Here is a 25703-nt window from a genome sequence, read left to right on the forward strand (position 1 = left end):
GTCTTGTTTGGAAAGGCCTTTCTCATTTCAAGATTATACAACCATTCATTTATATTTTTTTCCTCCTTTCATTTTTTTATGTTTTAAAATCTCTAATCCACTTGATGTTTAAAGTCAGTAGCAAAATGTGAGGTCAGGAGCTAACTTTGTTTTTCTTTTCTTTTCCAATTGTCTGTTAAACCTCATCTTCCTCAGTGCCCTTCTAACCCCCACTCCCAGCCATCTAACGGATTGTCAAATGGGGTCAATTCTTCCTTTGAAATTACTCATCATTTTTCTTTCTGTTTCTGCCATTGCCCTAGTTGGAGACCTTATTATCTCTCACCTGGATTCCTGAAGTAGTTGCCTAATATTGCTCTGCTGAATCTATCTTCCGTGCTGTTGTCCTAGTTACCATACTAAGTGTCAGATCTGACCAAGCTACTCTTCTATTCAAAAACTTTTGTGGTTCCCATTGCCTGCAGATTAAAATTCTATTGTTCCAGGTACATCTCCTACTCCTCTACCACAGTGATTTGTCATTCCCTAAATATGCCATTTGTTTTCATGCCTTTTTGCCCTCTTTTTTATGCTGTTCTCCTTTATCTTAAATGTCTTTATTTCCCATTTTCACCTTTGTAAATACAATTTATCTTAAAAGCCTAGTTCAAATATCATCTACTATTGTAGCTAGTAGTTTAAGCATCTCTGTTCCCAGAGGGTGATCTCCAGGTAGTTAGCGCATTTTATGCCACTGATAAGTGTTGCACAGAGTGAGCCGTTAGAAATGTTTCCTAAATGGATATTTAGCTGTCAGAGTAGATTTTTTTTGGAAAATTGATTTAAAATATGAATAAAACAAAGCTTTATCAAAATACACTAGATATGAAAGCTGTGTCAGGACTATTTATAAGAATTATGCAATTATATTAAAGATAGACTTTTATATAAGCACTTTTCACACTAATTGTGTCAACTTCAATGTTTAATATTTTATAGGCCTCTCTCTTGGTCCTTGGTAGAGTAAATGTTGTTAATGAGGTCATGCACTGTGGTTTAGGGTGCTTCAGGAGGCCCAGCTCCAGAACTTGAGCTTTTATTAGTGAGTATTAAGGAGGGTAGTAGCTTTTATTATTTTTGAATAAATTGCTGGAATGTAGCACCTCAGTTTGCACTTTAGAATCACACCATCTTGGGTTCAAGTGTGAGCTCAGCCACTTACTAGATGGGTAATCTTGGACAAGTTACTTTACTTTGAGGAGCCCATAGTTTTCTTATATCAGTAAAATAAGAATAGTAATACTACTTACCTTATGGGGTTTTTGCAAGGATCAAGTGAAATAATACATGTAAAGTATTTAACTTAATATCTGCCAGGTGGTGTTAGAGATTTTTTTTTTTGGCGTTATTTATAGAAAATGACCATTCAGATGTTACTATTTTCCTGTTTAATAGTTGTGTTTCAGATCAGATGTCACTTAAAAATTTTTTTTTTTTTTTTACTAATTTTCATTTGAGTTAGATTTGTTAAAGCAGTTCTAGGGTTAAACTTGAGGAGGAGAAAATGTTGAAAGTTTAATCCCTTTTTGTGGGAGGAAGGACTAACAACTCTATTCTCCGTTTCCTTCATATAAGAGTTTTGTTGCTGAGTTCTACCTGTGGTCGTGGCTGCGAGACCTGATCACAGATAGGGTGTGCTGGTCTCACCACTTGGTATAATATTCTCAGAACTTTTTTTTTTAAAGTGACTTCTTTGTTAAAACATTTGTACTTGAAAAATTTTAAAACCCCACATTGTTGCCACAGTGATTTTCTGAAACAGATCTGATCAGATCACCTCCCACTTAAAATCCTTCAGTGTCTCTCATGACAGAAGGAAAGGTTTCTTAGCATGACAAACAGGCCTTGCACCATCCAGCCTGCTCTTTTTTTTCATCTTCACCTCCTACTTTCCCTTCTGACAATGACAGTGCTGAACTACTGCATAACCCACCATTTTTTCTCAGCCCTCCTTGCCTTTGTACATGGTATTTCTTCTGCTTAGAGGCCTTCTCTGCCTTGGCCATTTGGTGAACTCCTCCTCGTCATTCTTTAAAACCCATTAATATTTGTGGATAATGTGAAGCTGGAAGAGAAGTTGGTATTTTGGGTAACAGAATTAGGATCCCAAAAGGTGTTGACATTTTGGGACAATGGGCTGAATCAAACATGAAGAAACGTAGTAGAGATGAGTGCAAATAATGGTTCTAATATGGAGCTGTAGAGATCGGGTTTAGCAGCTGCATATTTGGGGAAAAAAATACTAAGAATCTCTGTTGAGTGGAAAAGTGTTGTAAAATAATTTAATTGAGGCTTTGTCTGTGGTTTTGGAGTGTTCAGAATGAAGGAGTGATATTCCGGTTCCATTTCAGGCCAGTCAGACCACACCTGGAGCAAAGTGTTCAGAGATGAATGAGAAAGATGTGAGGGGCAGGGAGTCATGTCTAACACTAGTAGTGATACCAGCTAATGCTCTGAGCGCTTACTCTATTCCAGGCACTGTTCTTAACTCTTTATGTGTGTTATCTCTTTTAATCCTCACAATCGTCCTGTGAGGTAGGTGCTGTTCTCTTTTCATGAAGAGCACTTGAAGGAACTGGAATCATTTTACTGACAAAAGTGTCAGCATGTGACTCATCATACGAGGGGAAAGGAGGAAAAGCACAAATTTTTAAATACCCAGCCAAGCACTGTGCTAAGCACTGTATTTCACGTGTAATCTTATTTAATCCTCAACAACAGCCTTATTTGGAAACTATTGTTATTCCCTTTTAACGAATGAAGAAACTGGGCAAGTGACTTGCTGTCTTGATAAGTAACAGGGACAGGATATAAATCCACGTCTTTAAAAGTCCCTGGCCAGTACTGGTCACATTATATTTTAATTCCATATGTTGTCTTGCTCCAGAAGGCAGCTTAGGGTGTCAATGGGGAGGTAACTGCTGGCTTAATAAAAACTTTTTGGCTACTAGAATCCTGAGATGAAATGGGTTAACTTGAATGTGTGATTTCCATGTCAGCATCAGTGTTCAGGGTCAGCTTACATCATGATTTGGCCAAGATGTTTTGGAAGCATTCAGGCATTAAAGTGGGGGAGGGAGTGGAAGGTGAGAGGGGAGTGGAGGAGTTGGGGTAGACTGGAAGAGCTTTAATGAGCCTTCCAACTGTGAAGTTCTATGACTATTAAGACAGTTTTAAACATGAGAATTGGTAATATGAGAATTGTGTTGACCAGTGACTTTTCTTTTGTGCATAGATTGATTTATTTGTTAAATTTCTGCTTTACTGAGGTATAAATAGCATGTAAAACTATAGGATATTTAAAATAAGTACTTTGTGGTGATTTGATATATGTATACATTGTGAAAGGATGTAGTTAACATATCCATCATCTGACATGTTTATCTTTTTTTTTTTTTTTGGTGAGGACATTTAAGTTCTACTCTCTTAACATATTTTAATTATACAATATAATGTTATCAACTATAGTCACTGGTTTATGTTAGATCCTCAGACCTTATTCATCTTAAAGCTGAAAGTTTGTATCCTTTTACCAATCTCTCCCTAATTTCTCCACACCCTACCTCATGGCAAGCACTAAAGTTTGACTTTTTTTTAAGATTCCACATTTAAGTGATACATACAGTACTTGGTTTTCTTTGTCTGGTTTATTTCACTTAGTATAATGCCCTCAAGGTGCATCCATGTTGTCACAAATGGCAGGATTTCCTTCTTTCTCATGGCTGAATAATATTTCTTTGTAGACATATACCACAACCTCTTTATCCATTTGTCCATTCCTGGGTACTTAGTGTTTCCATATCTTGGCTATTGTGAATAATGCTGCGGTGGACATGAGAGTGCAGATTTATATTCGATATCCTGTTTTCATTTCTTTTGACTATACAGTTATCCCTCCATATCTGCAGGTTCAGCATCTGTGGAGTCAATCAACTGTGGATTGAAAATATTTAGGGAAAAAATAATTCCAGAAAGTTCCAAAAAGCAAAACTTGAATTTGCTGCTTGGCAGCAATTATTTACATAACATTTACATTATATTGACAACCATTTACATAGCGTTTACATTGTATTAGGTATTATAGCAACCTGCAGATGATTTAAAGTATACAGGAGAGTGTGCTTAGGTTGTATGCAAATACGATGACATTTTATGTACAGGATTTGAGCATCCTTGAATTTTGGTACCTGTCTACGTGGGTCCTGGAAGCAATCCCCTGTTGATACCCAGGGATGTCTGTATACCCAGAAGTGGGATTGCTAGATGATATAGCAGTTCTATTTTTAATTTTTTGAAGAACCTTCCTATTGCCTCCATAGTGGCTACACCAATTTGATATTCCCACTGTTGGCTGAAAAAAAAAGTACAACCTAAAAGTTGAGAATTAGTTTTATTCGGCAGCCTTAATGAGGACTTAAAGCCCAGGAGACAGCCTCTCAGATAGCTCTGAAGGACTGTTCCAAAGAGGTAAGGGAGGAGCCAGGATAAATAAGAGTTTTTTGAAGAAAAAAGACAAAAAACAAAACCCAAACCAGGTAGTCAGACCGTCATAAGATTACTGCTATTAAAACAAAACAAAAAACCCAGACATCTCAAGTTAATGAATTAAGTGCTTTTCTACTTACAGGAAGATGCAAGAGTCTGGGCTTATTGAAATTATTCCTTTGATATTCACCTTATGTAGAGCCAGTATCCTTTTTTTCTCTCTCTTGAATCCTCTCAGGGTATACCGTTGGGGCTGGATGTAGAGGTTCATGGCTTGGTGGCAGGCAACCTGTTTTTCTCCATCCTGAATTCCCCTTAGGGTGCACCGTCAGGGACCGCTGCAGTGGCTGATGGCTTGATGGCCTCAATGTTCTTTGTTTTACTGAAATGGCAGAGGACATTCTTTGTCTACACCACCAATAGTGCACAAGGGTTCCCTTTTCTTCACATCCTAACCAACACTTTCTTTCTCTTGTCTTTTTGATAGTAGCCATTCTAACAGGTGTGAGGTGATAGCTCATTGTGGTTTTGATTTGCATTTCCCTGATGATTTAATGATGTTGACCATCTTTTCAGGTACCTGTTGGCCATTTGTATGTCTTCTTTAGAAAACTATTCAGTTCCTCTGCCCATTTAAAAATTGGATTGTTAGGGTTTTTTTTGCCATTGAGTTGCATGAGTTCTTCATATATTTTGGATTTAACCCCTTATCAGATATATGATTTGCAAATATTTTCTACCGTTCCGTAGGTTGCCTTTTCGTTTTGTTGGTGGTTTCCTTTGCTGTGCAGAGGCTGTTTTTAGTTTGATATAATCGTCCTTGTTTATTTTTGCTTTTGATGCCTTTGCTTTAGGTGTCAAATCCAAAAAAATCATCTCCAAGACTGATATCAAGGAGCTTACCCCCTATGTTTTCTTAAAGGAGTTTATGGTTTCAAGTCTTGCATTTTTTTAGTTTGATATAATCGTCCTTGTTTATTTTTGCTTTTGATGCCTTTGCTTTAGGTGTCAAATCCAAAAAACGCATCTCCAAGACTGATGTCAAGGAGCTTACCCCCTGTGTTTTCTTAAAGGAGTTTATGATTTCAAGTCTTGCATTCAAGTCTTTAATCCGTTTTGAGTGGATTTTTGTACCTGGTGTAAGATAAGAATCAATGCATAGATTTATTCTTAAGTGTATTTATAAAGTTAATTTAAATGCTTAAGTTTTATAAGGAAGCTTTGTGTCTGAGTTGAGAATTACTGGTGGTCTTACAGTTAAACTGAAATATTTAAAACCCTATTAAGTGGACAGAACTTGGAGAGATACCAGCCTTTTTCCTGCATGGGATATCTGAAACTTTGTCCTGTTTAGACAGCCCTGTGGAGCTCAGCTCTGTTAGGCTTTTGGGGTGATGTGGTAAGAGCAATAGTGGTTTAGTGAGAAGGATTCTAAATTAGGGATCAGGGCCCTCTTATCGCACCTTTGTCACTAGCTAGCAGGTAACCTTTGATAGGCCTTACTCTTATTTGTAAAATGAGAGAGTTGTACAAATAGGTACAGCCTTTGGGTAAGCTTTTGAGCAATAACATTTTTTGTTTTGGAGTTTCCAAAGGAATTAATTCTAAATAAGGAAGAACATTGTGTATAAAGACGTTCCTTGCAGAATTATTTAATGGTTGAAAACATTTAGAAATGATATAAATGTCCAACATAAGTGACTGATTAGCATTTGGTAGAATTTTAATGTAACTCGAAAGTCTTGAGAAACTGTATAGTAACATGAAAAATATTCATAAAATGTTGAGAAATGTTTTGTAATTTTCTTTAATGGATAGATTTTATATTGGGGGGAAAACCCCAAAGGGATTTGCCCTAGAAGTGCATTCAGTTCCTCGCTCTCACATTTTGTGATGCTGTGAGTTTGTGGCAGAGTGGGAATCTCAGATGGGCTGTAGAGAAGGACAGGAGAATTTGTTGCATCTTCTCAGAATTATAGTAGAATCCAAACTGATGCTAAGATTAAGAATCTAGTAATATAGCATCCTACTTAATGCTGTTAATTTTTCAAATAGTTTGGTCCTAATTTAACTAACTTTATTCTTATAAACAAACCAGGTGATTCTCTGCTGTGGAGCAGAGCTTAGAATGGAGGGTGAGCCACACAGGGAACTGGAGGGCAGTTTTGGGCTTGTGGCGGTTGTTTAGAGACACTTCTGTGCTTTGCCTGTTTCCTCTAGCTCTCCCTCTCTGCTTATTCCTTTTCACCAGATCACGGGTGACTTTTCTTCAGTCCTGACACTTGTGTGATATTTAGGGTATTCTACTCCACTATAGAAAGCTTGTGAGTCTTGTCATCAGTCAGGACTGTTTTATAGCAGTTAGACAAGAGAAGGCGAAGGTAAAGGATTGTGGGAGATGTGGCTGTGGTCCCTCCTTTTACTCTGATTTTAATCCAGTGATCTCAGAGGAGAGGAGAACCTAAACAGCCCTGGTAGCTGGCTCTGATTCAAGCCAAAAGCACTACTGTGTTGTTTATCCACAGTCTTCCCCATTTTGAGAGGAAAATAAGTAACTTTTTCTTCATACTGTTATGTGGTAAAGGGATGTTTTGGGCTTAATATTTATTCTAGGTTTGTCCCTGTTAATGAGAACATAAGTTAGACTGTCCCCTGAGAGCAGGGATTGCCAGGAGCTGTTTGCTGTATCCTTTATAGCAGTAAAATATTGGATGGATGATTACATGAGATGTGTCCTTAGACTACAGCTATTTTCCATACCATTGACCTATGTTCTTTTCCACATTGCCCTATGGTCTTAGGCTCTTGGAGAAGCATAGTTTGGATTTTGTAGCTGCTACAAATTGATATCTAATTTAGTTACTATGGTAACTCTTCTGGAAAATTCATTCGTTTCTTCTTTTTCCCCTTATGACATTTCAGTTCAACTACCTAAAAGAAAAGCCAGAAGAGAAAACTTAATATCATTGGGTGTAGGAAATAACCAGAAAATTCTCTGGCCCATTCATCTATCCAGCTAGTATTTATTTAAGTATCTACTATGTGTCAGACAGTATGCTAGCTGCTTTAGAAGTAGAATAGATTTGAAAGTGAGGTTGAGTTAACTATTCTGTAGAACTTGAGAAAAACAGGAACATTGTTGCTTTTCCTTTTTTTTTTTTTATTTGTGGGAATCTTAGCTCCCGACCACAGATTGAACCCGGGCCCCGGCAGTGAAAGCACTGAGTCCTAACCACTGGACCTCCAGGGAATTCTCTCATTATTTTTTAAAGATTCTGAGTGGTAATCTCAGTTTGAAAAGATAGAATTAATACAAGAAATTTTATTCTGAATTATAAAACTAATAATTTTAAAAGTATGTAAATTCAAGCTCTATTGTATATCTTTTCAGGCAATTTTATTAATGTAAAGAATTATATAGAAACACACATAAATGGGATTATAAATACATTTATATATTATTTGGTCTATTTTTCTATTGGTATGTTAGAGTTTTCTTATAAATTTTCATGTGTGTGTGTGTGTAGTGTGTGTGTATAAAATATGGCATATTTAAATGTGGCTTCCAGTTTTATTTGTCTTTTAATTTAAATTTTAGGTATCAATTAACGTTATAAATGTTTCATTCCTGTATTGTCCCATTTGGCAGTAAATCTAGCTTTTACTTCAGTCTCCTGTATCTCTGGATTTTTTCTTTCCCCATTTGGCTTTTCAAAGATTTATTACTAGGGAAACAGACCAGGCATCACCTAGTGGTCCCCCTCAACCCCCGTAAAGAATGGTAAAGAATTTGGGGATACGGTAGCCTTGTAAAATTTGAGTAGCATACTTACAAATTAGGGGTTTTCAAACCGGGGTCAATGAAATCTCTGCAATTATATATTAAATTTAAGTATATATATGTTTTTGGGGGGAAGGATCTGTAGCTTTCCTTAGATAGTCAAAGGATTCTGTGATTCAAAAAAAAGTTTAAAACCATTGCCCTAAATGACTTTTTTAGTTAACTACATTTCTGTTGGTAGAAAATACATGCAAATAAACTTGGCTTTGTTTTATCTTGGGATTCCCTGAAATCTTGTGAGAGGTGTCCGAGGGGGACAATATAGATTTCCGTTACAACTTCCTTTCCTCTCTAAAAAAACACATAAGAATTCACTTTTACTGCTTCCATTGGAGTTTCCTTAAGTATTTTAGGTGAGATGATTGACTATTTTGGTAACCCCAAAACAACTTTAAAATCTGAACCTAGAAATTCACTATGAATGCTGAATTCTCAAACCAGAAAAGAACCTCAGCTGCAAATGTAAGTTTCTGAACAGTTGAGAGATGGTGGCTTCAGTTACAAAAGGTTTTTCTTAGGAATTCTTAAGGCGCAACTGAAGGAGTAAGGGAGACAGTCTGGGCTGAGGCTCGTGGGGCATTTAGGACCTGGGGAGCCAGCTGGCTCTCTTGCTGCAGGAGAGGAAAGTAGGGTGGAGAAGAGGGTGGCGTTTATACTTGGAAATTTTCCTAAGTTCCCTGCCTCTGAGATCTGACTGGGCCAGAACAAAGATGTGTGTGAAATTGAGTCTTCAAACACTATTGCTTATGTTCAACTTAAACTTTTCCAAGGAGAATGGAAATTAAGCTTGAAATTGCTGGAGAGGGGAGGGGTTCATACCTTCCCTCTCTTTTGTCATGTCCTCCCTCCTTCTGTGCAGGTGGATGGAAGCATGCCTGGGGGAAGACCTGCCTCCCACCACAGAACTGGAAGAGGGGCTTCGGAATGGGGTCTATCTTGCCAAACTAGGAAACTTCTTCTCCCCTAGAGTGGTATCACTGAAGAAGATCTATGATCGAGAGCAGACCAGATACAAGGTGAGTCCATCCTTGCTTGGTGCTTAAATTTCTGTAAACTTGAGAGAGAAGTTTAGCATACTTTATCCTGTGAAAGAGTTACTGAGAAATATGTGTAAGTGTGTTTGTTCCAACAAAATAAAATACCTGGCAGAGTGGAGAAAATTTAGTGCAAAGTCAATTTACAGTAGTAAAAGAACTTCAGCTGTCCGTATTTCTGGCACAATTCTAATGAGTAATTTGTATCTAGAAATTTTCATGGTCCTTGATGAATTTTTTATTTCTTAGAAGGTAGAGGAAGTAACTAGGGGAATCACTACTTTAAATCTAATTTTAACCAAGCTCTGAGATTTGTTGGCAAATTGAAAGCAATAGCAACTTTGGGGGAAGAAAATCACCCCATGATATTAAAGTTTAAGGTAAAATGGGACAGTGATCCGATTTCAGAAAATTGAGTTACGTGATTGATTCTTGTGGCCCAGGGCCCTCAAAAAGAAGACTGCTTTAATTAAGTTGGGATGTTGACAAGGACCGAATTCCCATTGCTCACAGAGTTTCTGTGGGGAGCTTTCCTAAGAGCTCTTATCTGAAAAAAGGATGAGTATAGAAGATAGTGGAAGATTGCAAAACCAAGAGCAAATGTAAGAGGGGTCAACTGTAAGAATTGGGCAAGAGCTCAGAATGAGTTAAGGATGAAGACAGAATCAAAAGAGTTGGTTTTTTTGTTTGTTTGGCTTTTTAATATTTAAATTAAAAGGAAAACAAGGAAAGTATAGGTCTTAAGCCAAAATTAGCATCCCAAATAGAAACTTTTCTTCATCAAAAAGCAAAGACTTACATGCTGAGTTTTAAATAAGTGGTTATTCTGAAGACACCTCCTGAGCTGTTCTGTTGACTCTAAAAAATGTGTGCAGAACAGGCAGACAGAGCAGTCTCCAGCAACAGTAAAGACAATAGCCTACACGTCTAACCGTCTTGAGGGTAAACCTTCCTAAAAAACAACAGGTGTAGAGGTTAAGAGGGGGATGTTTATATGTGTAGTATGAAAATACCTCATTTGGGGAGTATCTTCTACTTGCCAGACACCACACTGAGTGCTTTACGTACATTTTCTCAGTTAATCTTTCCAACAAACATAAAGTAGGTGTTAAAGATGGGGAAACTCAGAATCAGTAGGGTGAAGTGACTTGCCCAGTGTCACCAATAGATAGCCAAGTCAGGAATTGAATCCAACATAATTGAATTCCAAAGACCATGTTCTGCTGAGCACACTGTACACAGGAAGATTCTCCAGATGGCTCTTAACTGAGGAGAGCTGAGATGTGGATTTGGCTTTTGGAGATTAGAATGTGTAATGATACAGACAGACCTTAAGTTTAAGGGGACCATGTAAAGTCTTACAGGGAAACTTTTATTGATACAGAGTATTTATTTAGTATTTGCTTCAATATTGCCAAACAGTGCCTAATGGTCTTTTATTTGTTCTAGGCAACTGGCCTCCACTTTAGACACACTGATAATGTGATTCAGTGGTTGAATGCCATGGGCGAGATTGGATTGCCTAAGGTAATTTATGTGATATTCATAGTTCTGGCTTAGTTCTGGCTGTTTGGCATAACAGTTCTCATTCTACCTGTAAAATTATTCTCAACTGATTCTTTGGTAATATATCTATCTATCTATCTATATATTTTAATACTAAAGGATCTCTTCAGTTTGTTTTAGGAAATCGCTTTGTTCTTTTTCTTTTATATTTCTCATCCCTGCTTCACCTCACCCTAGAGAAATTCCCTATGATGTCAGTTACTTTTACTACACCAAATTATAAACATTATAATTCAGGGCTTCCCTGGCGGCGCAGTGGTTGAGAGTCCGCCTGCCGATGCAGGGGATACGGGTTCGTGCCCCGGTCTGGGAAGATCCCACATGCTGCGGAGCGGCTGGGCCCGTGAGCCATGGCTGCTGAGCCTGTGCGTCCGGAGCCTGTGCTCTGCAACGGGAGAGGCCACAGCAGTGAGAGGCCCGCGTACTGCAAAAAATAAAAATAAAAATAAAAAAATAAAAAAAATAAAATAAAAAAAATTCACATACCATGAGGGAATTCCCTGGTGGTCCAGTGGTTAGGGCTCGGCACTTTCACTGCCAGGGCCTGGGTTCAATCCCTGGTTGGGGAACTAAGACCCTGCAAGCTGAGCAACGTGACTCCCCCCCAAAAAACAAACAAATTCATATACCATGAAATTCACCATTTTAAAGAGTACAGTTCAGTGGATTTTATTTATTCACAAAGTTGCTACATTCAAGTTTGACTTTAGGAAACATAAGGAAATATTTTAGAAATGTCATCTTCCAGCTTCAGAATAACCAAATTTGTAGGTAATATGAAGGGTTTATTTTATATTTCAAATTGTAGAGGCAGTATAATGAGATTTACTTCTTTTATCTGGTTTTGGAGGTGGCTGTATGTTTTTTGTTTTTGTTTTTCTGACAGCTTTATTGAGGTGTAATCAATTGATTACAGAAAAACCATACATATTTAATGTATACAATTTAATGAGTTTGGAATGATAGCTGTAGTTTTGATACGGGAGTGTGCATCCTTGAGTGTTTTGCTCAAGAGTTTATTTAGTGCTTCTCTTAGTGAAATTGCCATCTCAAGTGTTGGGCTGCACCTTGCAGGCCTGCAAGCCTTGTAGTTGCCTTGAGAATGAGGGAAGAGCCCGGAGACAGCAACAGAGACATCACTGGTTTATTAGATAGGGGATCTCAGCTGTCCGAGTCAAGGCTCTGGAGTGACACCCTACCGTGGACGGCAGACAGCAGGCAGAACACGGCAGCAGTCTTTGCTACTGGGGGTGGGGATGAGGGGGAGGAGGAGTTTACCACTTATGGGGGAATTGACGTCAGTTTGGCTCATCAGTTAGTTACCAGGGAAAGCAGCAGAGGGGCATGTCCCTCATAGCCCCTTGGGCAGAGTTTTTCCCTTTGATAAGCTATCATGGTGGAGCCATTCTGATCTAAAGATCACTAACATTTACTGATTAGGCTGTATAATTAAGAGGGAATGTCAGCCATATGAGTAGGGTATAGGTGAAGCAGGGACTGGTTGAGCAGGAGATGTACAGAGAGCAAGAGAATAGCCATCTTGGGTGGCCTGATCATACATCTAGCTACTAGTCCTACCTTGAATCCGTAGAGGCCCTGATACAGTGTCACTGTTAGAGGCATGGACAGCTTTTTTCCCCCCCTATCCTCTGACCTAAGAATTCTACTTCTAGGAATTTATCCCCACTCCCACCCCACCGGCTCAAAAAAAGAAAGAAAAAATTAGACAAGCACAAAAAATGTATATGTAAGGATTTTTCAGCATTGCATATGATAGAAAAAATTGATAGCAAACCACATATTCCTTCACTCAGGGTATTAATTGTGTTACAGCCAGTCAAATACTAGTGCTGCCGTTGAAAAGGATGATGTCAATCTATATATATATAACCGTGATGTGTTAAGTGAAAAAAAAAAACAGGCTACGATTATAAGAGCTTGTGTTCTGGCTAAAATGAGATCACTATTTTTGTCTAAAAATAAAGTGAGTATTCTTGGGAAAAATCTGCAAGAAGAAATAGTTTTCATTTCTGTGTGATGGGGTTAAAGGGTGGTTTTTATTTTCTTTACACGTTTCTGTGGAGTCTAAATTTCTGTAACCAAAGAAAGATTAAAAAGAAATGAGATGTGGAGTATCAGAAAGTGGCTGAAACCACTTGGAAATGAACACTTGGCATTTAGCAGAGTGCTCAGCTCACCGTTGCATACATACCTGTTGAACTGAGTAAATTCAGAGCTAAGTCTTTGCAGGCTAGCTTGTGTCCTATTTTTTTCAGAGCAAAGTGCTGAAGTTCTCTTCCTTGCACTGGTATGTTTGAGAATTAAGCCCCACAAATGTCAGGAAATGCAATACGTCAAGTTCTTACAGCTACTTGGCCTTTCTATGCACCTGTAACTTCCTGTTCCTGTTTTTTATATAGTATGCCCAATGGGCAATAACAATTTAACCTCTTTTGAATGGTACTAAGAGCTTTGTTAATATTTGCTATTGCTAATAGTACTGTTACTACAAAATGCCTTTTTAATAATTTAATCTTATTACCTTTTTTGTTTACTAACAGTGGTGCATTGTCCTGGACCACAATCTCAACAAACTGTTGAGGCTATCAGGAACAATAGGATTATTATGGCTATTACCCTTGAAATGTCTGCTCTATATGATTTAAGTCCAGAAGACTTCTGAGTAATGTAGACTAAAGATACTTGGCCTAAAAATGTGTTTTTGCTCATAATATAACATGTGATCGATAATTGACAATAATAGTATTTATTGGGATATCTTCCCTAATCTCTTTATGTGGTACATACACATTATAGAGACTTAATAGGATAATTTTTTGGTTTTTATCCATTTGACTCTTTAATTGGTGCTCTTGGCCAACTCCTACATGAAACATTTTGTTGTTTTGATTTTTAAAATTGTTTTTAATCTGCCTAATAGTCCTCTGTTTTCTTCAATTATTCTGCTTTCTACATCCTAGTGGCGGGCATTCCTTAAGATGCAATTCTTATTTTAGCTACATTCTCTCATTCTCATGGTTTCAGTTGTTTTGAAGACTCTTTGCTATAAGGTAAACACAGTTTCTTCAATTGGCTGCTGGACATTTCCCCTTGGATAGCTTTCTATCTCCTACAGTTTCTCATATGTAAAACTAAACCTACCTTTTCCCCCAAGTGAACCTCCCCTCCTCTGCATAAATGGTACCACGTCATCATGTTCCCAGTCATCCAGTCTCAAAACCTTGGATTTACCTTGGACTCCTAAATGCAGTCATTCCCCAAGCCTTCCTCAGTTATTTGCAATGTCTCTTTTATCTGTTGAAACAACCTCCCAGCCTGCTTTCTCAGCTTCGATCTCTTCACTATTCGGTGTATCCTGTGTCTTGTCTCCAGTCAGATCTTCCTGAGGTTGTTTTTAGCCTTGGCTCCAAAGCTAGGACTTCTCTAAAGCCTGAATATCAAGTTCAAACTTGTCTGACTTTCAAGGTCCTCATAATCTGCCTCTATCCTCCCTACCAACCTTATTTTTTTTTCTATTGCTTTCTAAAATGTATTCTGTACTGTTTTGGGGAGGGTGACTGACTTTGACCATGATTTTCACCGTTCAGGAGAAGACATTTCAATCTTAGGAAATGAGCATGGAAAGTTTGAAAAATTATCAAAAAAGACCCCCATTTCTCTTGGGGGTGCACAGTTCTTCCTCATCAGGAGCAATAGGTATTGTGGGGGAAAACAAGCATAAAAACAAGTAATTAAACACAATGTGTTAAGTTCTATAATAGAGTTAGATACAAAGTGCTGTAGTACTCTTCTCACTGCCTTTTATTGCTCATCCAGATTCCTCTAATCGCTTCATAATCCAGTCTCACTTCTCTAATCCACTGTTACCCCTTTATTCCTCTGAATTACAGATTGAGTTGTATAGTACCACATTACCATGAGAAAAGGTCTTGAAATTCAAGGCAATTCTCCATCTAAACTTACTCTGTTCCTATCCTACCTCATTTGTTAATTCATCAAACAGAGAGAGCTCCCTCCATGACCTTGACTCTGGGCTTAGCGTTGAAGATACAGCAGTGAACAATATAGACCTAGTCCTTGCCTTCATGTGGCTTATAGTCTATTGGAGGAGTCAGACAGATAATTTCAGTGCACATAGTTGATTAATTGTGGTACATGCTACCAAGGAAAACTCCCCATCTCTCACATTCCCATATACATCCTCTATTCTACCTACTTTATCTGTGTATCTTTCTACTTCCCCCAAGCATTATAACACATTTTAATATTTTGTTGTTTTTTTCAATGTCTAAATGTAGTGATTTTACACATACTGAAGCACTTAGTAAATGTTCATTGTTGAGCTATTATTACTCAATCTAGGCCTGCTAGATAGCAACTAGGAAGATTGCAATCCTTCAGAGCCTCATACACTTGCCACTGATTTAAGCTGGACTGGAACTTGAGTTTTGTTTGCCCATGTCTGTGTCTGCAGTAAGTAACTCACTCTCACATACTTAGTAAAATTCAGTGGGTTGACCCAAATAAGTCTTTTCCAAGTAGTGCTTTTCACTGTGTATTGTATCATTTTGTTCCTTACATTACTCATAATGAAATGTCTGTTCACCCTAATGAGGTTATTTGCCAAATGCTGACAATGTTTTCTAATTGTCCAAAGTTTTACTTGTATTATTCATGATTGGTGAATGATTAAATGAACTCTAGTGGATGGATGCCTTACTCTGCTTCTTTTATTTCTCTTTAGATTTTTTATCCGGAAACTACAGACATCTATGATCGAAAGAACATGCCAAGATGTATCTACTGTATCCATGCACTTAGGTAATCAGATTTTCTTGGTAGAATAAGCAGTATATAGATACAGAGAATAGATTGGTAGTTGCCAGAGGCGGGGATTTGGGAGTAGGCGAAATGGGTGAAGGTGGTCAAAAGGTACAAACTTCCAGTTATGAAATAAATAAGTCCTGAGGATGTAATGTACAGCATGGTGACTACAGTTATTGATACTGTATTATGTATTTGAAAGTGGCTAAGAGAGTAGATCTTAAAAGTTCTCTTCACAAGAAAAATAATTTGTAACTATGTGTGGTGATGGAAGTTAACTGGACTTACTATGGTGATCATATCATTATGCTGTACACCTGAAACTAATATAATATGTCAGTCATATCTCAATTTTTAAAAAAAAGCAGTTTAGGAGTCACATCTGAATTGAGTGTGTAGCTTGTTGTCCAGGGTATGATGAAAAAGTTTTTGCATTTGCTTCAGAATTTTCAAATAGAATAGAGCACTATTATCTTAACAAAATGGTGAGAAACAGCTGTGTTCTTCTAGGGAGAAAGGATTTATTTATTCCTATAATAACAAAAAATCTTCCTCTAAAAACATAATATGATCTTTCATTATTGATCTAGTGTTTCAGTGAACTATGCATTTCTCTTGAGATGTAGTCCCTTTCTTTTAAATTAAAGTCTCTTAAAAATTATAAAAACTACATACATTTGAAAACTTTTATTGTTTCTCATTTTGTTTCAAGCTGATAAACTGATTTACTACATACACTGTGTCTTGATACTCTTTGGTAGTACAGTTAAATTTTGGCAACATCTTCAGATAATACCAGCAAGTATCAAATGGTTGATTGATAATTTATTAAGTTATCTAGGACCTTGACGAGTCATTTGTTCATTAAGTAATTTTTATGTCAATGCAAAAATAATAAATAGGAACTGAAACAAGGTATAATTTTATCACAGCTTCGTAGTAAATTTGGAAGATGACTTAATTTCAGGTCCTCAGCTCTTAGAATGAACGAAGTACTAAATTGGAGGGAAGAGGTGATGTGTCTGGATGGAGGATGGGATGGGAGAGGTGTAGGTGCTAGTAGTATAGTACTTCAGAGTGGTGCAGATTTACTTGATGGCCGTAGGCCTAAAGCAGAAGATGATAGAAGTAAGTATGAGAAGGGACATGAGGATGAGATTTTTTTCTTGGGCTGCTCTTCTTATATAGCATCCTGTATGTGTACTTAATAAATGTTAATTATATGTATGAATGTATAATATAGACATTGACCCACAAGAAACCTGTTGTCTCCAGTTTCTGGATCAAATGTTTGCCAGATCCTTGGTATCACTGGAATCAGTGTGAAACCCATAAAAGAGAGAATATAACTGAGGACTAATAGATCTCTTGTGTGGACTAATGAATGCATTAACCTCCTTAGAGGGTTCCCTCACTAGGCTCTCTCCCTTCTGATCCATCTGCCATGCTGCTGTCAGAGTTCTTTCCAAAACAGCCCTAATAGTATCAGACGTTTCATAAAATATTTTGATGCTTCCTTTCTAGCCTCACCTCCAGCCATTCTCTCCTGTGTACCTATGTTCTAGTATTTTCAGCAAACAGGCTATGTACTCTTGCCTTTGGTTTTGCTGTTTCCTGTGCCTGAAATGCCTTTCTTTAAAATTTATTTATTTATTTATTTATGGCTGCATTGGGTTTTCGTTGCTGTGCGCAGGCTTTCTCTAGTTGCGGCGAGCGGGGGCTACTCTTCATTGCGGTGCGCAGGCTTCTCATTGCGGAGCACGGGCTCTAGGTGCGTGGGCTTCAGTAGTTGTGGCATGTGGGCTCTAGAGCGCAGGCTCAGTAGTTGTGGCGCATGGGCTCAGCTGCTCTGCGGCATGTGGGATCTTCGTGGACCAGGACTGGAACCCGTGTCCCCTGCATTGGCAGGCGGATTCTTAACCACTGTGCCACCAGGGAAGCCCTGAAATGCCTTTTCTCCTTGGTTTAGTGTATGCTTTTCTCCAGGTGCCACCTCAGAATGCTACCATTAATATGTTCTCTTACTTTTTCCCTCTCTGGCAGAATTAGCTACTTACCATCTTTGTGCTCCTTTAGCATTTTATAACATACCTCTTACTTCAAGCATAGTGCTTGTTACATTGTACTCTGGTTACTGTTTGTTCTTATAACTTGCTTTCTTGTGGATTCCTTAGGGACAAGAAGTATTTCCTTTGTTCTTTATCCATGTGTCTTTAGTATCAACACTTGGATGCCTAGCCTATAATCACAATAAATGTGTGTCAAAATTATACATAACAAATCTCCCTCTCCCTCCCCCAGCTCAAGGGGATACTTTCTGTCCTATAAATGAAAAAGGAAATGGTACTTTGTCAAAGGGCTCTTCATGTTTGTCTCTGCTTATCCAATCAAGTTTTAGCTCAGTTCCCACATTCTTGGTGAAGTTTCTCAAATGACCTCTGCTCATTCCTTTTTCTAAACCTCTGGGGGGTTTTTTTGTTTTGTTTTTTGTTTTTTTTGGTTTAGTTTTGTGTGTGCGTGTTTTGTTTTGTTGTTTGTTTGTTATATATTGCTTCTTTCATATCTTTTCTCCCTATTACATTTATTAGCATCTTAGGGACAGAAGTTATGCCTTACTTTTTTTCCCCCTCCAAGGTATATAGCATAACATTGGACAAACAATGGTAAAATGAGAATTTTAAAAAAATTGTTTAGGAATAGGTGATATATTGGAGAATTTTCAGAATGTAGCAATTTCAGATGCATATGTCTGAGCCAAAATCAGCTAAATTCTGAGTATTGTGATTGGCTTAGTGTTCTGTGAAGTCTGTCTATGTTGATAACCTTGTGAAGGCTGTACCTACAATGGATATCTGAACTTGGCAGGCACAGCAGCTAAGCTGGCAGAATTCCTCTCTGCTAGTTCTGTAGCCACTACTCTCTGCAATGTAACCTGAGTCCCAGGCCCTCAAATTCTCTGAAGAGAGATTGAAGAATTAACTGCCTTTCTAATGATGGAGTCAAAATGAGAAAGGGAGGAAGCCTGCTACTGTTTTCCATTTCTGTTCAATATGCAGTTCGTGCTTAGAAAGTATATACACAGCAGTGTGTTCTGGTTGGTGATTTATGATTTCTTTCCTCCCTTACAGTGTTTTTCCTGAAGGGTATGTAGGAAGTGTTTGTAACTGCTTGAGCCTCTTCTTTACCTTTACACAACAGTGTTCAAGGCAGGTTCCTCACTTCACTTACCTGTATTGGGTGAGGCACTGTTTCCCTTTTGGATCAACAGTGATAGAGAAGCTTTATCTTCTTGTTCTTTCCCTTCCTGCCATCTTTTTTTCTCCCTCAGTCTTGACTGGCATTCTTCCAGAGATAGTTACTGTACTTTAGTCAGACTAAATTACTCTTGTAGATTACATTCCACTCTCAGATAAGACCTTAATTCTCCATTATTTCAAATATATTTGTATACTTCCTTTCCATTTCCTCTGATGCTTTATCTTTCTAAGAACTGATTTTGGGATTAAATTGGCCCATAATCCTTTATCCTAAATTCAAAAAAACATGCTGAAAGATCTGAAAAATGAGTTTTGGTTTAGTTCAAACTCCTTTGTTGGCAAGATCTGATCAGTATTAATTGAGATTACTTAGAATGTTTATCTACTTAATATGATTATTCATATGTCTCTTTGCAGAAATGTATTTGATTAGGGGTGCTTCCCCAAGGCTTGTTGGGGGTGTTTTATAATGCTGCTTACACTGTAAAACTTTCTTTCATAGGTTACTCTACAATCAGTAACAGTAATTGGAATCCAGATAGGCTAACACAACCTCCTTTTCCTCATTGCTATAAAGTATATCTTAGATAGGAAAAGAAAAAGAAATCTGAGCTCAATTACAGGCTATTATAGGTACCTAACAGCTTATTTGTAAGCAGACATAGGAGACTAGGAACAAAGATTGAAAGTGGTGTTTATTGTTAGGAGTTTTAAGTTTTAGCTGTGAGGTTAAATACTTTGGATGCTGGATAAGAGGATCCAAGTGGCCATTATGATTCCATTTAAAACTCCAGCATATCCTTAAAATATTCCTAATAATTAAAATGAGATAAAAGAAAGATGATGCCCATCTGTTTTCTGCTTACCACTCCTCTACTTTTTATAACAGCTAGTGATATCATTGTAACACCTTTAATTTACTGTTGAAAGACATTAAAAGCTAACTCACTGTTCTTGGGGCTGTGAAAGTGACATGCCCAAGCTTTTGTTAAAGTGTGGCAGCCACTTTCTTGTTTTAAAGTAGGAATAAAAGAGGAAGGAATTTCTGGAGAAAAATATTTCTACTAATTTAGAATGCAGATGGAACATTGTGTGGGGAAAGTATATAAGGTAAAATGTGTATAGAAAGTTGTTAGCTGTTTGGCTTTGGAAACTTTATTGAATAGATGTAAAATCTTTGCAGAGAGGAACTTCATGTATTTCCATCTTGAGCATTTTATTCTAAAGAAAAGCCCTTAATCATATACATATGATTTATATTTGCACTTATCTGAGAAAGTGATTAGTTATTGTGGATATATATATTCTAATGTATTTTTAGAACACTTGATTTTTTTTTTTTTTAGATTATGCATTGGGGTTTATTATATGCAGTTTGGGTTCTGATCAGTTCTATGAATGCAATATGCATGATACATATTTGTATTTGGATAATATTGAGGTTTATAGGTTATCTGCAAAAACTGTAGACTGCTCTGTTGAGTTTCTGTGATTTATTTCTTAGATATTTTTTTATTTCCTCCCTTATTGATAGGCTGTCAGTGTCTTGCTCACGTTAATCCCTGTGGAGTGCCCTTCTGATTTCTTCTTCTTTTTCTTTTTTTAAAAAAATAAATAAATAAATTATTTATTTATTTATGGCTGCGTTGGGTCTTCGTTGCTGCGCTCGGGCTTTCTCTAATTGCATCGAGCCAGGGCTACTCTTCATTGCAGTGCGCAGGCTTCTCATTGCGGTGGCTTCTCTTGTTGCGGAGCACGGGCTCTAGGCGTGTGGGTTTCAGTAGTTGTGGCACGTGGGCTCAGTAGTTGTGCCTCGCGGGCTCTAGAGCGCAGGCTCAGTAGTTGTGGCGCAAAGGCTTAGTTGCTTCATGGCATGTGGGATCTTCCCGGACCAGGGATCAAACCCGTGTCTCCTGCATTGGCAGGCAGATTCTTAACCACCGCGCCACCAGGGAAGTCCCCCTTCTGATCTCTTCTAATTTATTGATTCTGACCTGCTAGAGCCTTAGAATCCAGTTAATCTAACTCATGTTACAGACTTCCATCCATCTGTGAAATATTGATTAATATTTATTAATATATGCCAGGCTCTGGGTAGGCATTGGTAAATAAGACTTTCATTGTCCCTGCCTTCATGGAGCTTAGAGTGTAGGATATTTTTATTTAAAGAGTAAAGATTTATAATATATACTTTATTTAAAACTCTTAAAGTACCTGAATTAAACTTTTCCATCAGTAATATGAATTCAGCTTAAGTAAGATTTGCTGTCTGAATCATTTCTATGAGACTTTTCTAAAATGTCTTGTTACTTAAAACTTACTGATCACAGGAAGGTAAACAGTGAAGAGACTTCACTTATATTCATTATGTTAACATTTATATTAACATCTAATCACACATTGGATTTGTGCTGGAGCTGGGACTTAAACTTGCATCTGCTGATTCCCAGTCCAGTGCTTTTTGCATTACATTATGGGACTTTTTAAGGACCTCCTTGTTATGTGAAACTAAAAAAAGGCTCTGAGGTCAAGTATTGTAACTGCAAAGTGGAATATGGTAGAGTACTGGGAGTCTCTGTGTTCAGAGTGTTTCTGTTCTTTATGCTGATTTTCCCCTTTGAACTTAGAGCAGCAGGGAGGTTCAGCTGCGAGGCCTGACTCTTTTGCATATTATATCTTCTAGTTTGTACCTGTTCAAACTAGGCCTGGCTCCTCAGATTCAAGACCTATATGGAAAGGTTGACTTCACAGGTAAGAAGTTACAAACTTGGCAGGAAGTGCTTGATTTATGTGGAAGTAACCTGGAGAGTCAACAGTGCAAATCTTAAAGACGTACGGCTTTAAAAACACTGTGCCAACAGAGATTTAAAAAAAGCATGAGTAACCTGCTTCTCCTCTTCTTCCACTAAATTTGGAATTTCAAGCTCTGTTCTCTCAGTTATGACATGGGTATGATTGATAATTCTCAGTTTTCTTATATGTAAATTAGAAAGAATATTAACATATAGTATGTAAAAAATAATATAATACTAACATGTAACATTAAAGGTTCATGTACAGTGAAAAATCTTTATAACAGTCTTGCCCCTTCCCCTCCAGTGAGCACCAGTTGTAGGCAAGGGAAGGGGAGCGAGATGATACAAAGATGACAATTTACTAATTTTAAAACTTTAGCTTATTTGGGTGGGTGTTTGCTATAGTCAGATGCTTGAAGAGATGGGGGCTTGGGGAGAAAAAGAACAATGGTAATATTGGTTAGGGGTAAGATAGATTCAAATCTTTTGTAGGCCAGGGAGTTTTAAAAATTGTAAATAAAACTTTTATCTGTGATATTTTTCCTTCCAGAGAAGTTGTTCCCCAGACTTGGGGCAAGGACCAAACCTTACATGTTGTTTTCTTTATCATTTGGCTTTCTGCCTTAGAAACGAAATTGTGTAATAGTAGCTAGTGATTTGGATTGTAAAGACAGATAACTGGCTTGTGATTCACTTCTTGTTCGAGCTGCCTTTAAAGCTGCTCCATTCGTAAGTTCATTATAGGGAATGCCATAAGTAGCAGTTTGGGAGAACTATTTTCAATAGAGCCAGTCTCATGTTATAGTTATTTCTGATGCTCTTGATAATACTGATAATACTGTGTCTATTGAGTGCATGTTATGTACCGGGTATCATGTTAAGTGCTTTCCATATATTATCTTATTTAAATCCTTCTAACAACCCTAAGAGGTAGATGTCATTTTATCCAATACATTTTGTAGTTGAGGAATCTGTTTCCTTCTCTGTGTTATGGAAAGGTGCTTAACTTGCTTGTTTGGGTCTTAATTTTTCCCTGTAGAAGAAGAAATCAACAACATGAAGATTGAACTGGAGAAGTATGGGATCCAGATGCCTGCCTTTAGCAAGATCGGGGGCATTCTGGCTAATGAACTGTCAGTGGATGAAGCCGCATGTAAGAAGAGAGAAATTTTGTGGGTTCAAATGGGATTGTTGCTACTACTTTTAATGATTAATACTATAATGATGGTCTTAGACATTAGGAGTTTTGCTAGCAAGTTTAGGTCAGTAGATATAGATTTAAACACTGCTATACAGTTATCTATGCTATTGTTATTTGGAAATAAATGAGTGATTTTGATTAAAATAAAAGCACTAGAAAGTGAATTCTACATTTCAGTGCCTTTTGGAGTTTCTTATTTTCTGATGGTGTTTACGTGATGATTAAGGTGAACATTTCCATAACAAATGCTCAGAGGCTCCTTTCAGAGTCTCTTATGAATATTTCCCTGTTAAGATTTCAGATTCAGCATTCCAGACATGGATCATAGGCCGAGCTGTGGGTTTGTGCATCAGAGGAAAAAGACTGGGCTTAAAGATCTGGGGGTCCTCTAACCCCTCCATCTATGAAAAGGAGCCTCTTTCTGTGATAGGGGGTTGCAGTGTTTGAATGTGTAATGTATATCCTTTACTTTGTATAACCTTAGTGTTCTATGTTTTGAATTTTTTTTTTTTAGTACATGCTGCCGTTATTGCCATTAATGAAGCTATTGACCATAGAATTCCAGCTGACACGTTTGCAGCTTTGAAAAATCCCAATGCCATGCTTGTGAACCTTGAAGAGCCCTTGGCTTCCACTTACCAGGATGTACTTTACCAGGCCAAGCAGGACAAAATGACAAATGCTAAAAACAGGGTAAAAATGGAACATTTGATCTTTCTAACTGATTTATATTCTTTCACTGTTTGATATGACTCCATTTTAAAAATCAGTTTTGTCGAGGTATTAATTTACATATAATAAAATTCAACCATTTAAAGTGTACAGTTTGATGGGTTTTGACAAATGTATATGGATGTGTAACCACCCCAAAAGCTCCCACGTCTCCCCTTCGCAGTCAGTCTGTACCTCCTCGTACTCCCCACCCCTGACCCCAGCAACTACCAGTCTGTTTTCGATCACTTTAGTTTATTTTTTTAGAATTCTATATAAGTGAAATGGAGTTACCCAGTATGTAGTCTTTTGGTATTAGATTCTATTTTGACTTCTACTTCCTTCTTGAGTTTTGTGCAAACCAGTGACAGGCTCTGCGATCTAGTCCCTGGATGTACCTGTTCTGCTCAGGTCTGAGGCAAGGATGCAGACTCACAAGTGAGCAGGGCAGGGTTCACCAGTGCTTCCTTCTCTTGCCTGACTCTGGAAGAACCCCTGGGCTTGTTATTTACAAGTGGATCTGCTTTTTTTTTGTGTGTGTGGCCTCTCCCGTTGTGGAGCACAGGCTCCGGACGTGCAGGCTCAGCGGCCATGGCTCACGGGCCCAGCCGCTCCGCGGCATGTGGGATCTTCCCGGACCGGGGCACGAACCTGCGTCCCCTGCATCGGCAGGCGGACTCTCAACCACTGAGCCACCAGGGAAGCCCGGATCTGCTTTTTATGTGTTTAGTTACAGTTGTGTAGCATTCTGCTCTGTTCTTTATTAAGGATTTTAAGCCACACCCTTACTTGCTGTTGGTTCTGTAATGGTGGGGGAGGAGCACAAATATATTTCTGTGGTCTTCTTAGAGACCTGAGCTAATTTAGTTACACTTTCTTACTCATCTTCAGACAGAAAGCTCTGAGAGAGAAAGGGACGTTTATGAGGAGCTGCTCACTCAAGCTGAAATTCAAGGCAATATAAATAAAGTCAACAGTAAGTATGTCCCCACATCAGGCACCTAAAAGAATGTTACAGAATAATGTGGCAGCTGTTGATCTCTTCTTGGACCTATGGCATGGTTTAAGTTTGTTTATTTCAGACATTCATGGGTTTGCTTAGGAACTGTTACTCATTTACTTAAGTCTTTTGTGTTCATATGTCTTCTCTTTGGGCTACCATTGTCCTCAGACAGGCCCCCACTCCTCCATCTATTCATCTACTGTAACTTACAAACTGGATTTTTTGGCTACAGTTTCACTCTTTCACCCTGTGTTAGACACTTAAATCTGAATAGGGATTTCATTTTCCTGTTTTTATTTATTTATTTATTTTTAAATTTAAAAGAACAATTTATTTTTGGCTGCGTTGGGTCTTCGTTGCTGCACATGAGCTTTCTATAGTTGCAGTGAGCAGGGCTACTCTTTGTTGCGGTGCACGGGCTTCTCATTGTGGTGGCTTCTCTTATTGCAGAGCACGGGCTCTAGGCGCATGGGCTTCAGTAGTTGCAGCACACGGGCTTAGTAGTTGCGGCATGCGGGCCCTAGAGTACACGGGCTTCAGTAGTTGTGGCGTGCGGGCTCACTAGTTGTGGCTCCCAGGCTCAGTAGTTGTGGTGCACGGGCTTAGTTGCTCTGCGGCATGTGGGATCTTCCCGGACCAGGGATCGAACCCGTGTCCCCTGCATTGGCAGGTGGATTCATCACTGCACCACCAAGGAAGTCCCTATTTTCCTATATAGTTTTGTTTTTCTTTTAAAGAGTAATACAAGTTATCCAGAAATAAACAACAAACAAAAAATTAGACCCCATCACCTAGGATAACCACTCTTGATATTTTTAACATATCCTTCAAAACATATATTTAAACAAAAATGAGATTGTACTGTTCATATTGATTTTTGTGTATGTTGCACACTTTTGAAAAACTAATTTCTTGAAAGTGTCATT

General features: G+C 38.1%; 1 protein-coding gene across 2 annotated transcripts in view; it reads left to right on the forward strand.

The window, feature by feature from the left end:
* Window positions 1-25703, forward strand: part of IQGAP1 (IQ motif containing GTPase activating protein 1) — a 125025-nt gene that overhangs the window by 49464 nt on the left and 49858 nt on the right. For both annotated transcript variants that reach the window (XM_089906758.1, XM_022564055.3), the window contains 7 exons: window positions 9225-9381; window positions 10849-10926; window positions 15731-15807; window positions 21751-21818; window positions 22902-23015; window positions 23578-23756; window positions 24666-24750. In XM_089906758.1, the coding sequence (XP_089762884.1) occupies window positions 9225-9381; window positions 10849-10926; window positions 15731-15807; window positions 21751-21818; window positions 22902-23015; window positions 23578-23756; window positions 24666-24750 (758 nt within the window). The remainder of the gene's footprint in view (window positions 1-9224; window positions 9382-10848; window positions 10927-15730; window positions 15808-21750; window positions 21819-22901; window positions 23016-23577; window positions 23757-24665; window positions 24751-25703) is intronic.

The sequence above is a fragment of the Delphinapterus leucas genome, chromosome 2, assembly GCF_059928025.1.
Source record: "Delphinapterus leucas isolate spDelLeu-1000000601 "Yukka" chromosome 2, BTC_Dleu_Yukka2, whole genome shotgun sequence".
Lineage (NCBI taxonomy): Eukaryota > Metazoa > Chordata > Mammalia > Artiodactyla > Monodontidae > Delphinapterus > Delphinapterus leucas.